The sequence below is a fragment of the Prorops nasuta genome, unplaced genomic scaffold (assembly GCF_024137725.1).
Source record: "Prorops nasuta isolate Cenicafe-Biocafe unplaced genomic scaffold, Cenicafe_Pnas_1.2 PNAS00023, whole genome shotgun sequence".
NCBI lineage: Eukaryota > Metazoa > Arthropoda > Insecta > Hymenoptera > Bethylidae > Prorops > Prorops nasuta.
The window spans coordinates 1741808-1756485 of record NW_027116820.1 but is presented as its reverse complement, the minus strand read 5'-3'; the positions used below and the strand labels follow the sequence as shown (position 1 = coordinate 1756485).

At 29.7% G+C, this 14678-nt stretch overlaps 2 protein-coding genes across 4 annotated transcripts in view; one reads left to right on the top strand and one right to left on the bottom strand.

Moving 5' to 3' along the window:
* Positions 1-4233: 4233 nt before the first annotated feature.
* Fer2LCH (Ferritin 2 light chain homologue) lies at positions 4234-6598 on the bottom strand. The gene is made up of 4 exons (XM_066740388.1): positions 6363-6598; positions 5096-5233; positions 4732-5009; positions 4234-4660 (listed from the first exon to the last, which is right to left on the bottom strand). The coding sequence occupies exons 1-4, from the start codon at positions 6463-6465 to the stop codon at positions 4370-4372; spliced, it is 810 nt and encodes a 269-aa protein (XP_066596485.1). The 5' UTR covers positions 6466-6598; the 3' UTR covers positions 4234-4369.
* Positions 6599-6770: 172 nt separating this feature from the next.
* Fer1HCH (Ferritin 1 heavy chain homologue) overlaps positions 6771-14678 on the top strand; it is a 70668-nt gene continuing 62760 nt past the window's right edge. The window contains exons 1-2 of one of the 3 annotated variants that reach the window (XM_066740390.1): positions 6771-6984; positions 7290-7488. In XM_066740390.1, the coding sequence (XP_066596487.1) occupies positions 7419-7488 (70 nt within the window). In that variant the 5' untranslated portion in view covers positions 6771-6984; positions 7290-7418. The remainder of the gene's footprint in view (positions 6985-7289; positions 7489-14678) is intronic. The other 2 variants (XM_066740389.1, XM_066740391.1) reach the window with 2 other exon arrangements.

Here is a 14678-nt window from a genome sequence, read left to right as displayed (position 1 = left end):
ACCACCTAGTGGCTTTAACGTTGTTCTAAAAGACGGCGTCATGTTTATCGTTCTGCGCATGCGTCATACGGCGTAAGACATTTAAATCAAGTACGCAGAGTCTGCTGTGTTTCTGCTGCAAATCTGCTGCAGGCTCTGCCGCAGAGTCTACTGCGTTCCTGCTGTAAATCTGCTGCAGGTTCACTTGCGTTTCTGCTACAAATGTACTGCAGGTTCTGCCGCATAAAGCGATATCATATTGTTGTTAATCTGTTAGCAGAAACTGACAAGTCAGGTTCTGTTTCAAATATGGTGTCATTTTGCTGACTAGATTTTGTAGCAGAATTTCGTTTAGTTTTGCACAATCGGATAAGGCTATCTGGGAGACTTACATAATAATAACAGACTCAATGAGCTCTATACTCAAGATTAAATCCACAAATTATAAAAACATCTTCAATTTTTTCCTGTTGAATATAAATCTTATACTATTCCAACTATCAAAACGGAATATTAAAATTGTATTAGTTTGGGCTCCAGGTCACATGGGTATAGCAGGCAATGAAAAAGCTGACAAAATTGCATCGGATACAAGCCCCTATACCCATGTGACCTGGAGCCCAAACTAATACAATTTTAATATTCCGTTTTGATAGTTGGAATAGTATAAGATTTATATTCAACAGGAAAAAATTGAAGATGTTTTTATAATTTGTGGATTTAATCTTGAGTATAGAGCTCATTGAGTCTGTTATTATTATGTAAGTCTCCCAGATAGCCTTATCCGATTGTGCAAAACTAAACGAAATTCTGCTACAAAATCTAGTCAGCAAAATGACACCATATTTGAAACAGAACCTGACTTGTCAGTTTCTGCTAACAGATTAACAACAATATGATATCGCTTTATGCGGCAGAACCTGCAGTACATTTGTAGCAGAAACGCAAGTGAACCTGCAGCAGATTTACAGCAGGAACGCAGTAGACTCTGCGGCAGAGCCTGCAGCAGATTTGCAGCAGAAACACAGCAGACTCTGCGTACTTGATTTAAATGTCTTACGCCGTATGACGCATGCGCAGAACGATAAACATGACGCCGTCTTTTAGAACAACATTAAAGCCACTAGGTGGTACATCGTTTAAAATTGTATTAATTATAATATCTGAAAATTTTTAAACATATAATGATAAATATCCAGAAGAAATAACGTTTAATTGACGTTGAGGGAACAACGTATTTACCCATAACCAATTCGAAACGGTTGAAAACAAGGCATCTTTCTAACATTTTTTAAACATACGTTGTATTCTCCAAGAGAAATAACGTTTAACTTCCGTTGATGAAGCAACGTTTTTCTCCACAACTAATATGAAACGGTAGAATTGATGGAATCTTTCTAATGTATTTTAAATATTGATTTTTTCTATAGATGCAACGATTAAATGATGTTAGCACAACGTTTTCTTCGTGAACTGAAATTATGTCAAGGAAACAGTTCAAATATTGTTTTTAGTAATATTTATTCAAATGATTAAAAAATTGTAATTTATAAAAATATTTAACAACAAAGATTTTTAGGATTTAATTCGAAATAAAAAATAATGTAAGGTGATTTTCAATAACAGTTGCATATTCATCAAAATTGTAACGATATATCATATGCTAACGTAGCTTAGTGGTTAAGGTGCGCGCCATGTTAGAAATTCTTTCAGCTATTTTACGATTTGTAGCCAATTCCAGGAGAAAGGAGACTCGAAGGATCGTCCGCTGTGCTTCTAGGATGCAGATTATTATAGTGTGTAAGATTCGATGATTGATAGAAATCAATATAAAGACAATTAATTCATATAGATTACGTGTAGGAGGAAAAACCTGCTGCACGCAGGTTCGCGTCCAGCCATCTCCTAATATTTTTTCTTTTTTTTTTTAGTAAAAATTGATTGTATAATGATAACTTATAATATTTTGTGATTTTAATGCAAATTTAAGTGTTAAATTATTCACGCGATTCAATTTATTCATCCTAAAATTTTTTCAAGCGGACAGAAACGTTAAATTAACCGTTGTGTAAACGTTAAATCAACCGTTGATAGAAACGTGGATTTTGGCGACATAGGGCACGTTGTTTCAACTATAGATAACGCGTTAAGAAATTACGTTGATTCAACATTTTTGGTTTTATTGGGTAACATTTTAAAGAGCGTACATAGAGTAACAAATCCTGCTTTGTTTTTGTTTTGAATCTGCTGTCAGAGCCTGTACTGCAGACTCTGTCGCAAATCTGCTATAAATCTGCGCTCAGGTTATGTATACAGATTCCGTTTTGTTTTTGGCGCCATTCTGCTAGAAGACTAGTATATGTGCTGGGTCTGACGGCAAATACCAAGTCAAATGTTTCTATACTTGATGGCAATCTGACAACAACATTTGAGCACTTTTGTTAGCAATCTGCTGCCAATCTGCACACAAAATGTTATCTGGGAGCATAAAAGGAACGTTAATTATGAACATGGTCGACGCCAACAGCATATTCAAAATAGAAAAAAATAAATATATTGAAAATTTTATACTTCACATATACAATCCCAGAAACAAAACGGATTACGAATTTTTTCAGATATTTAAAAAATCAAAATTTAAAACGCGATGGTTTGACAATATAGTAATGACAAGACATGAAATATGTACAATGAACAAAATTCTCACAAATCAATTTATTTGTAATAATTTTCTTTTCAAAATTGGAGCCATTGACTCCCCACTCTATGATTTCCAACATAACACAAATCAAACTCTAGAGCATATTCTCTGGGACTGTCCAAAACGGGACAAAAATAGGCACATGCTTATCAATATTATTAAAAACATTCCAGAGAAAACAATATTCAATGTCAAGGAAATATTTGAACAGGGGAACACAAATAATATAAAAACGCTTTATAAATTTTTACATAACAAAACATAAAAGGAAGGATGTAGGAGTCCAAAACTCTTAAGAAGCTTTCAGAACAAATTCATAGATGTCATCAGCAATGCTAATACCACAAAAAGAATGGAAGATCACCACCTAACAAGGTGAAATCCATACCAAGGATATATAATAATAATAATACATTCTTATCTCACTGTCATTGTATTAGTGTGCACGGCCTCTATAGTGCCGAAAATGATGTATAAAAAGTATTCAAAGACTATTACATGTTTTCACCAAAAACAGCAAAAATGTTAATTTTAACAGCTCGTATCTCCAGAAAAAAAATATTTTTCACTTTAACTTGCAGTAAAACTTGTATTTTCTTATATTTTAACTTATACTTAAAAAAAATCGACGGTGTACTCCAAAACCTGTCCATTTAGACGTGAAATGGCCAATAGGCCTCTTACAACATTCGTGTTCCGATAAGAAATAGCATATATCAGATATAGGAAATTTGCTTGTTGTAAAATTATTCCCGGATTGAACCAAATTACGATACTGACCATTGCCAAACCCTTTGTTGCTCCGGATAATCACAAAATGTATGTAGCCTTCATAGTACACAAAGGTCGTCGAATATTCATAAGATTTATCCATAATCAAAACTCGTTTGGAAAATCATTTTTACTCATTTTGAATTTTGACATCAGATATTTGGCAACGAATGCTGATCAACATAATAAGCCTCTCAAGTCAGATCATCAGAGGTATACAATAATCTATACGGCTCTCTGTCGTTAGGTATTCTCTACGCTAGGACACTTTAGCAAAGTTGAAATAATTTAGATGAAAATGGCAGTTGGTTTTCGATTGCCAAAATCTTGTAATGTAAATAGTGTTGGCGATGATGCAATAGATTATTAATATTATGTTGCATATATATTTATATAAGACAAAAAATTAAATAAACATATTCCAAGAAATTCTCTTAACATTTTCATTTTAATAGTTTGTAAATTTACAACCTATTCATATTAAATCAATTTAAATAATACATTTCTTTCTAAATTAAGTAATAACATTTTTAATGATAATCCTGAAATACTTTGAAAAATATAGTATTTTCTTAAACTCTGTATCCATGATTCAAGGAATTGGTCCAAGTTTTAGCTCCAAGAATTATTTAGCAAATCAATTTAAAGTTTTAACGTAAAAGCGACAATTCAATTAAATGTATATTTATTCAAATTAAAACTGAAAACGAACTCTCGAATTGTGGAAAAGTGTTTTATACCATTATTAGAAAAAAACCTGGTAACATTATAAGCTTAAAATAATGATTTTTCAATATCTATGAAATATATTTAGATGTTATAAGCTTACATTAATAACATTTGCCAGGTATATTTTTTACAAAGATTTTATAAGGAATAATTTTTATGCTATAATTATATAAAATAGATGACGCTGTTTTAAATATGCTTTTGTAGGTATTCATCGAATAAAAATACAGAAACAGAAGCATCGCGTTCAAGCAGCATACTTTTCAAATCAATGGTATGACCAGCTAATTCACGTACACGCTCAGCTTGACCTTCCATAAACTGCTCTTCCATGTAATGGGCAACAGATGCATCTAGCTTAGTATGGTGTTGAGCTTGGGAATGAATGCGTAGTGCTTCTTCAGCCAGCTGCTTTTGAGTATCCAAAGCTTTAGCTAAACTGTTCAACTCATTTAATTCCAAAATTCTACTCTCTTTAATCTGAAATAAAGTGATTCATATTAAATTACACATATTGAATAAGAGATTATTACAGAATTATATCTACTTACTGCTTTCTTAAAACGAGGAAGCTGATTGAAGTTCATTCTGCCACCTCGCTTAGCAATAAATTTAATGACATTAATAGCATCGTCCCAAGCTTTATCAGAGAGTTGACGATATAATCCTTTAAATCCATTTCGGTTAGCTTCATAATTTCCAAAATGTGTGGACATTAATAAATATTCAAAACTAGACTCAATGTTAGCATTTGCATATGCTTGAAGATCCGCTTGTAAAGCTTCAATAGAGCCATATTTGGCATTACAATTTGCAAGAAGTTTGATATCTACAAAAACATCATTTCTAATATTATAAAATGTATTATATGAAAAATTACCTTCATTGTATTTAATAGTTGAAATTAGACCAAACCAGTAGTTCCTGCCTTGACCCCACAAATGCCTTCTATATCATTATAACAAAATTCAGCTGTAGTCATTGCCAATAGAGTAAAAAGTACTCCAAGTAGATACATTATGGTATAAAAGTATTGTAGATAGGTGTTATTTACTAAAAAAAAATTGATTAAATCTTAAAGCCTGTACTTTTATGCAATTGTATAAAAGATTTAGTAGATCTCTTAGTTTAAGCAAATAAAAAATTATGGAACATTCTTTTTCAATTGAGTATTATTTGAATTATTTCATTTTTTAGTTTAACCAATAACATAGTATAAGGGATAGAGATAAGAACCTTAAAGGCTAGCAATTTTGTTCTTTTTTCCATTACATACGATGTTTCTATTAATTTCTAATTTAGCAAATAATATTAATTAATTAGTAAGATCAAGAAATAGACATAACGGCTAACACTTTTGCTCGCTTTCTTACAATTACTACAAAAGCTGTATTATTAGCTAAACTAAAATATATCATGTGATAGAAAATATTATAACCTATGATTGACACATTGATTATGATATATTCCATATAACACACCTTAGGCCCGGTCTTACAGGTCTCAATTAAATTAATTATGCTATAATAAATGTCACACGGAATATATGTAGAGTATTTTGTATGATATATTTTATGTTAAATATAATATAACATAATTAATTTAATTGAGACCTGTAAGACCGGGCCTTAAAAAGAATAGAAGTAGAAGAAAGTGTAGGTAAAGAAAGATCCAACAGATTAATATGGAGGTTAGAACATTTTCTTACCTGTATTTACTATGTAATATATAGGTTATAATAATTATAGATATCGAATTTAATTCTTTGAACAAATAGTAAAGTCAACCTAAGTGAAACAAAAATGACAATGCACAATCCACATATGAATAAATATATTAGTGTAGACATATTCGAAGTTTTTAAAAATAAAAGCAAGTGTAATAGAAAATACTAAGGCAGTTAAGCTAACTATTACTGAAATGCGTTTTAATCAGAGAAAGACTTTTCAATGAACAACTGAAATCCACCTAATAACGTACCTTCGAAAACACGATACAAAAGATTAAAAACAAGTGACGTGATACACGCTCGTCTCGTTGCCTTTTTAACAATGATATTTAATAGATAATTCTAGTCTCTTGTAATACGACCGCGTTTCATTACGATAAAACGTGATTTATCGATAAGGTCGCGAGTTACTGCGTGTTACTATTCAGTAATTAAGTATTGAGGAATAATTACGTTGGTCACTATTCTGCTTCGTCTCTTCTCTGTCTTCTCTGATGAGAATGACGGATTTAGGCAATCTGTATAATCTGGTATAATTTAATACACATACAGTCATACAATCTCAGTTGACTATTAGTGACGGTTTTCGCGATAGAACACAAAGCAGCAAACATGTATGTACAGGCACCGCCAGAAATGGCGTTCTAGTTTAGTATACTTTTTGCATACCTTATGTATATTATGCGTATGTAAAAAGTGTACTAAAGTAGAACGTCATTTTCATTTTTAACATTTTTGGCAGTGCCTGTACGCCAGAAGAGAGCGAAGTTCACAGGATAAGTCATTTCCAGTTATTTCATTTCAACAGATGCGATAGGACAGTTAGTCAGCTGATGTGACGATGCGAGTATCTGTACGGCGCATGATCAGAGTCAAAGATATAGCTATTAGCCATCTCGTTGAAACATTAAGATAAAGCTACAATTGCTTTTCGAGAAAAACTAAACAACACGCGTCTTCGTTTTAAAATTGAGAAATAAATTACAAAGAATAAAGAGTGATATTTTAATGCGTATGCACATGTGTATTTCTATTACTACCACAACACTGTATCTGGAACGCTAATTAACCACAGGTCTGTATCTATGCTTGTATATACTGTTCAGCGTAAATGTGTAGAGATGATACAAGTAAATCCTGTTAATTAAACACTTGCTCTAACCGGAACCAGATAACTCGGGTTATTCCTTTTTCCTTTACATATTTATCTGCTTTAATGAAAAACATCGCAATAAAATGAGAACAAGAACGAATGACGGGGAAGACTTTATTCGTACATAATACTTGTAGTGATCAGTGATATAGCAATAGCATTGACTATAGGTATTTAGTGGTTCTCATTTATTAAATAAGCTAATGTTGAATTATTTTCTTATCTAGTTCTACCAGAAGTTATACTTGTCAGCCTTCTATACCAGTGTGTGTAAAGGTGTCTTCCAATCATTGTCTCTACGAACGGCATCCATCAACGTTCATTTCATAACCTTATTCTAACAATACTACGATACAATGAAACTACTTTTTCTGTTTTTCGTTGTTTTAACATCGCTTGGCTCTACTTTAGGAGACGGCCTAAAATGTAAGTTTATATTTCTCTTTTCTTCACACATTCTTTCATATAAGTCAAAAGTATTTTATATATATATATATATATATATATATATATGCTCTTCTTATCTTTATTTTTTATGAAATTATTTATTTGTTATAATTTCATGAAAAATAGTATTCTTTTATATTTCATGTAGATTTTTTTTAAATATTTAATTGGTACTGACTTTATTACTATTAGGGCCGGTTGTTCCACCTATTGGTAAAATTTATCTGTTTGGTAAAACTTACAAACTGTAGTAAATTGTATTCAATTTTACAAGTTTTATTAAATGGATAAATTTATTCAGACATTTGCCAATAAGTGAAACAACCAGCCCTTAGAAGTACCATGTTGAATCATAATAAACAGTTTTTGCCATGATATCAAGTTTATCTATACAGAATTTATCATGTTACTTTGATTGGTAAGGGTATTTATGTGATATCATAAGCAAATTGATCATTTCTATGGAGAATGTTAACACATACGTTTAAACAGTTGATAAATTTGCTAAATTATTAAGTTAGTTTAATCAATACTTATAGTTATTTTTAAAATAAGAATAATATCAGATCGAACAAAAATTGTTCAAATGTCTTTAAAGACCCCTACATGTTTTTTATTACATAATCCTTTAGCTATTGCTAGGAAGCTTCTCAAATACTAAAATTGAATATATTTTGTACAAACTTAATTTTCTTGAATTGTCCATCAATAGGTTAATATATTAGTTAATGTAAACTGTATAGTATTCAGCCACATACATGTACAATTGATATTTTATCAGTATATAACTTTGTTTTTTCTTCTATTTTGAATCTTCAATTGCATTTTATCTTAATTGATGGTGTTTGAATTATGTCGTTTAGTGCTATATCTGTTTCTACAGTTGGCTCAAATTATTTTATACTAAAAATATATAGGGTAAGGTACTTAAAATACCTCAGAGTTAAAATATAAAAATTCATTTATTTCTGTAATTATAAAAAATATAAACTTCTTATAAGGTTCCTCTCTGAATGTATATACAAACGATTTTCTAAAAGATTCTATAAAAAAAAAAAAAAACAATATTTATTGTAGCGGGAAAGATACATTTATTCTTTTGCCAATGGTCTGTGTCATCCTGAGAGCTCTAAGTATCTCACCCTATGTATCATAGATGACAAAGCTAGTAAGAAATATATAGGAAATATTAGATTACTTGAAATAAAAAGGAAGAAGTAGAGATACTAACTATAGGAAGATAACTTTTGAACCATATGAAATCCCAGCCTTTAATTAAAAAGCTGTTCAGGCTTCATTGTTCACCAAATCGACCATCCAATATTTGGCTATGAGCAAAAATAAAATTAAAAAATATTTTATAAAACTAATTGCCAAGTTTTAATTTTATGTTATCTCAAAAGTATAAACTATTGTTTAAAGTATTTTCATCATTCAAGTTTATATTAATTATTCAATGATTTGACATTTCAAAGCTAACATTATTGTTAGAGAATATTAAGTTAAAGATGTTGTCAGGTAGCAGGGAAAATCAAAACAAAATAGGATATTATTCTAATGAAACTGATTTATGTTAAGATATCCATGAGTATGCAAAAATTTAATTCTGGTACATTTTTGTATATCTGCAGCCATTACATTGTAAATTAAACATTACACGAAGGAAACTGAAAGTGGTGCCTTTCCATGGTTAAATTCTATGGTTAATATTTATTACTTTTGATTAATTCCAATAAAATTTTTACAATAATCAATCTAATTTTATTGATCTTATCAGATGCGGAAAATAAATGTTATAAATATGCAATAAGAGCTGACTGGAACTAATAGTTTATAGGCTTCTTTATAATAAGTTATATTGGATTTTATCGGAACCTAATGGTATATATTTTTACTGACTTTTATAAGAATTTATGAAAAAAAAGATTACAAATTTACATTGATTTTTGTAATAAGAATGTAGTGGATCATTACCTATAGGTTTTTATATGATTGCAGAGGAAAATACAAAGAGCTATGTTACTATATTAGAATTTGATTAGAGTCCATAGGCAATTTTTGTATTGGTTTCTATACAGGGCGTTTAAAATGTCTTTATACCTCAAGTTATCTCGAAAACTAAGTGTGTCAGGAAATAATGTGATAAACACTTATTTTTATTATTTTTAAAATTCTAATCAATGAACATATCGGTTTGATCTTGAGACGTACACTATAAAGGATACACAAAGGTCATCTTGAGGTTTTTAAATAAGTGCCCAATTTTTTATATCAAGTGTGTGTGTGTGTGTATGCTTATAGACGATCTCAAGACTTTTCCAAAATATATAAATGCATTATTTCATCCAGTAATTCATTAGATATTTCGAGTTGAAATTAAATATAGATGTAGGTTTGGCTGAAGTAGTGTAGGTGATCACCACACGTTTTTCCGCATAGTCAACATGTAATGTCAACTCGAAATATCTAGTTAATTACTGGATGAAATATTGCTTTTATATAGATAGTGTTCTGGAAAGCTCTTGAGATTAATTAGAAGTATACCCCTATACCATAAATATCCCTAGGACTCTCTGAGGATATCTATACACCCGGTGGAGATGCTGAAGATGATCCCTGACTGTCGTATCCTATCAGGATATGCTAAAAAACTTGGGCGTTTATTTTGAAAAACTCAAGATGATCTTCGTGTATCCTTCAGCGTACCTCTCAAGATCAAACACATACGTTCATTGATTAGAGTTTTAAAAATAATAAAAATGAGCATTTATTACATTTTTTTCTGACATGCTTAGGTTTCAAAATAACTTTGGGTGCAAAGACATTTTGAATACTATTATTTCTCTATAGATAAACAATATCTGATGAATCCACAAAATTATGCAGGAATATTTGTTTTAATTTTTCATAAGAATAATTTGGAAAAATGTCTGAATATTATTGTATTCAATTTGAAGAAAATTTGTGAATGTTAATTGTGTATTTGGTTCTGAAATATGACGAGCAAAACACGAGAAAACGAAGAAAATTCTGTCGATTTCACTTTACTTTAAACTTGAGATTAAATATTTAATAGAAGTAGGTTTTTTTATTCCATACCAAAACCAAATATGTCGCATAAAAAAAAAATTTAGTTTCTAAGGATTGGTGTCTTTGCCCAAAAAGCCGGGATTAAGTATGTGTATCAACTTAAATTTTTAATAGTAATAATAGCTCTCACAATGTTTTTCTCCTCTACATATCATTTTTTTATTTTTAAATAAATTCATATTAGTTCATACATATAAAATTTCATGGATTAAACTATTAAAACAAAATATATTTGGAAATTGGTCTACATGAAATTGAGGCTGATACACCTACTTAATCCCGACTTTCGAGCGAAGACACCGATCCAAATAGTTTGAGATTTGACTTTAATCCTAGCAGTTGGGTGTAAGTAAACTTAAAGATTAAGAGAATGCATTGAGCGTTGAAAAAGTACTTCTAAATTATTTTCTACAATTTTAGAAATTTTAATATTTTCATAGGGACCAAATTGGTCCGTATTGATTTGCTTAATTGACGTAAAGCTTACTTTTTGGATTAAAAAAAATCGGATATTAATAATTATATTTTATTTCCCATCAATAATTTCGAAAAAGGGAGCCTTTACGATGCTGCGCCAAAGTTCAACGAGTAGTTTGAGACCGAAAAGAAACAAATATTCCCATAAATGTAGAAGATGATTTGGAAAAATTATAATAGCGCAACAAATTTAAAAATTGACTTATAGTTACGCTATTATATAGTTTTTCCAAAAAAAATCTACATTTATGGAAATATTTGTTTCTTTTCGGTCTCAAACTACTCGTTGAACTTTGGCGCAGCATCGTAGAGGCTCCTTTTTTTCGAAATTATTGATGGGAAATAAAATATAATTATTAATATCCGATTTTTTTTAATCCAAAAAGTAAGCTTTGCGTCAATTAAGCAAATCAATACGGGCCAATTTGGTCCCTATGAAAATATTAAAATTTCTAAAATTGTAGAAAATAATTTGGAAGTATTTTTTCGACACTAAATACATCTCCTTATAATAATAAACGTACCAAGAATTTTTTATATACGCATGTTTACGTTTGAAAAGGTTAATTTGACCGGCAATTGGTAACTTTAGTGCTAAAGTGGTTCTTGCGCGACTCTCTAGTCAAATAGAGTAGTAGATAATTACACAAAATTGAAAGTAGTACTTTACTTACTCTGGTTACGATAGAAAAAATCAATTTGTAAAAAATAAATAATTTAAGTGTTATTTTTATTTATTATCATTAATATTTTAGAAACAATTATATTAAAAGAAATTACACACCCACAAAAAACAAGCTTCGCTTGTAAAAAAAGGACGGCAAGTACATGAGTCGTATCTAGCATGATTAATATATAGTAATATAAAATATTTTAATTAATAAAAATAGTGAAATCCAAATGTTAGGCAAGTATAAATTTTTACCATAGCGAAAATTGAAATTTGGAAAAAAGTAAATAGTAATACAAAAATTACTTGCCGGGCCCGTTGTATGCAATTGTATTAAATAGCTACATTTTTAAATTACGAGAAGCAACGCTGATATTGCAAGATAGCGACTTACGCATGAATATTACGGGCCCGGCAAGTAATTGCTGTATTACTATTTACTTTTTTCTCTCGAAATTTCAATTTTCGCCATGGTAAAAATTTATACTTGCCTAACATTTGGATTTCACTATTTTTTTTAATTAAAATATTTTAGATTACTATATATTAATCATGCTAGATACGACTTATGTACTTGCTGTCCTTTTTTTACAAGCGAAGCTTGTTTTTTGTGGGATTTTATAACGTTTTGTAAGAATAATATATGAGTTCAAACTAAAAGATTGTTTTAACCCATGCAATCTAACAAAATATTTTCCAATGTCCTCATCGTTCCAAATGTAAAGAGAGCTTCAAGTCAAGATATTAAATTTAATAATATGTTAAATAAAATACAAAATAATACAATAATGAGTTCTTGTTATATAATTACATGTTTGAAGGCTTTTTTTTATAATATTCATTGACAATTTGAATTATATTTCAAAGATTTTATGCCCGAAATTACACCGGCAAGTTTTCTTTATAGTATGTTTATTAATCAAAATTTAATGCATCCTGAAAAGAAATTAAACTACAGAGCACTAAACTCACATAATAATGATGTGTGTGTGTGTGTGTGTGAATTTAGTAATTTTTATATATATTTTAAAGGGAGAATGAGCTTCAAGGCTCTAAATGTTCATAATATTGATGAAAATTTAGTCAATTTTTGACATTTTTGGGGAGGCTGCTCTTACAAATGAAATTTGCATTCTACCAGTTTTATGTAGAAATTAGATTATTTCAATGTAGTTTTAAGTTTGCTAAACATGAAAACAATTTAATAACTGCAAGGTGGATAAGAAATAAGAGAGATACAGTACGTATTATGTCCATAGAGATTTATAGTCTAATACCTAATAGATTTTTGTTAGGTCTTCAATATTATATTTAACATGTTTTTTGTAATCCCTTAAACTTATTACATTTTATTCGTCAAGATTTTTTAATATCAACTTAAAGATGCTTTTATAGTTAACTCATACACTTTACATTATGCAAAAACATTTTTATTATCTTTTAGCCAACTTGATGGTTAGATGCTTTAAAGATTACGTACAGTATATGATCTCTGCAAATATCCTGTTAATTTAAAAACCATCAAATTTCATTTTTATAACAGTTACTTCTACAGTTTAAGTTTTTTAATCTCAAGGGGGGAGACTCGTGTAATACCACGAAAAAATAGCTGATTTTGTAATTTTTTTCAGGTGTAATGGAATATATAATCGAATCGCAGTTTTTGCTATTGATTGTATGTATTCTCAAAAGGATTATCTTATTTTTTTTTTACTTTAGTTGAGTTACACAAAAAAAGTTAATTAACTTTAATGTTATAGAGTCCACATGAACACCCTCAAACGGCATCACGTGTAGTTTCCTTAAGAAGTCGAAAATTCATGTTTTTCTTCTTTTACTACAATCCTAATAAATTTCCCCTCTAGATGAATCTCGTTTCATTAAAAAAAAGAAATAATTTAAACATAAGTATCAACTGTGAAAAATAAAGTCTAATTTTGACAATTTTTTTGTTCATTTTTAAAACAGATTACTAAATATTAATTCGTGAAATATTTTTAAATTGAGGTTCATCTATAGGGGAATTTTATTTTACTTTCAAAATAAAACAAATAAATTTTAAATCGGTTGAGAACTTTTCGAGTTATGCGTCCCGCCAATTCGGAAAAAGTGGTTTTGAGAAAAACGCATTTAAAGTTTCCAATAGGAGACTCTCAGCTGACGGATGATAACAGGATCGATAACTGTTGACTATAACAAATATTTCTTCCAAACTTATATGAAATATAGTCTCAGGCAATGTATGAAAAATAAGGTTTGACCGTACATAGTAATAATAAAAGCTTTTATTTCTAGTGGAACAGTACGCTCCGTAAGCAATATTATTGCACATGGCGCACAACTACAAAAATCTCTATAGCTATGTACTCAGTACGAATTTTAATGTAATATTTTAAAGGTCATATCTTAAGGCTATACACTATCCATTTATGAAAAATAAAGCCGATTTTAAAAACTTCACGAGGCTCCCCCCTTAAATGTTTTACTGACTATACTATTTAATTTTCTCAGCTTATGCGATTGCTGACACTGTTATCTTTATTAATTGTTGTAAGTTAAACCTAGAGTTGAACTGTGCTTATTAATGGGTTACACTACACAGAATTTAAAAAAAAAAAATTTCTTTATTGGCTTAAATGATGCATAAATTATCCAAGAATGTAATGCAAACACAATTTTGTCAGAAAAAAATTGAATAAACTCTTTTTAACAACATTAATTCGATCGTTCCAAAACGTTATGATGGCCGCTCGCATGCGCGCGGCATTTCAAATATGCTATAGCTTGTTGATAAGTTTAGACAGTACAAATCAAATTAATTTCTTCAAAAAAAAAAAAAATACAAAAAGCGTTTTGTAAATATCGAAGAAGCCTTATCACATGCTACAATAACCGTTAGATGGTAAATAAAAACGCAGCAAACAGCTCTAAG

Bases quoted from the DNA above. Each gene is read 5' to 3' on its own strand.
- Fer2LCH (XM_066740388.1), bottom strand. From the start codon at position 6,465: ATGACTGTATGTGTATTAAATTATACCAGATTATACAGATTGCCTAAA. The intron at 5,010-5,095 runs GTTTGGTCTAAT...ATGTTTTTGTAG, and splicing joins GGTCAAGGCAGGAACTACTG to ATATCAAACTTCTTGCAAAT. The intron at 4,661-4,731 runs GTAAGTAGATAT...ACTTTATTTCAG, and splicing joins TTCCTCGTTTTAAGAAAGCA to ATTAAAGAGAGTAGAATTTT.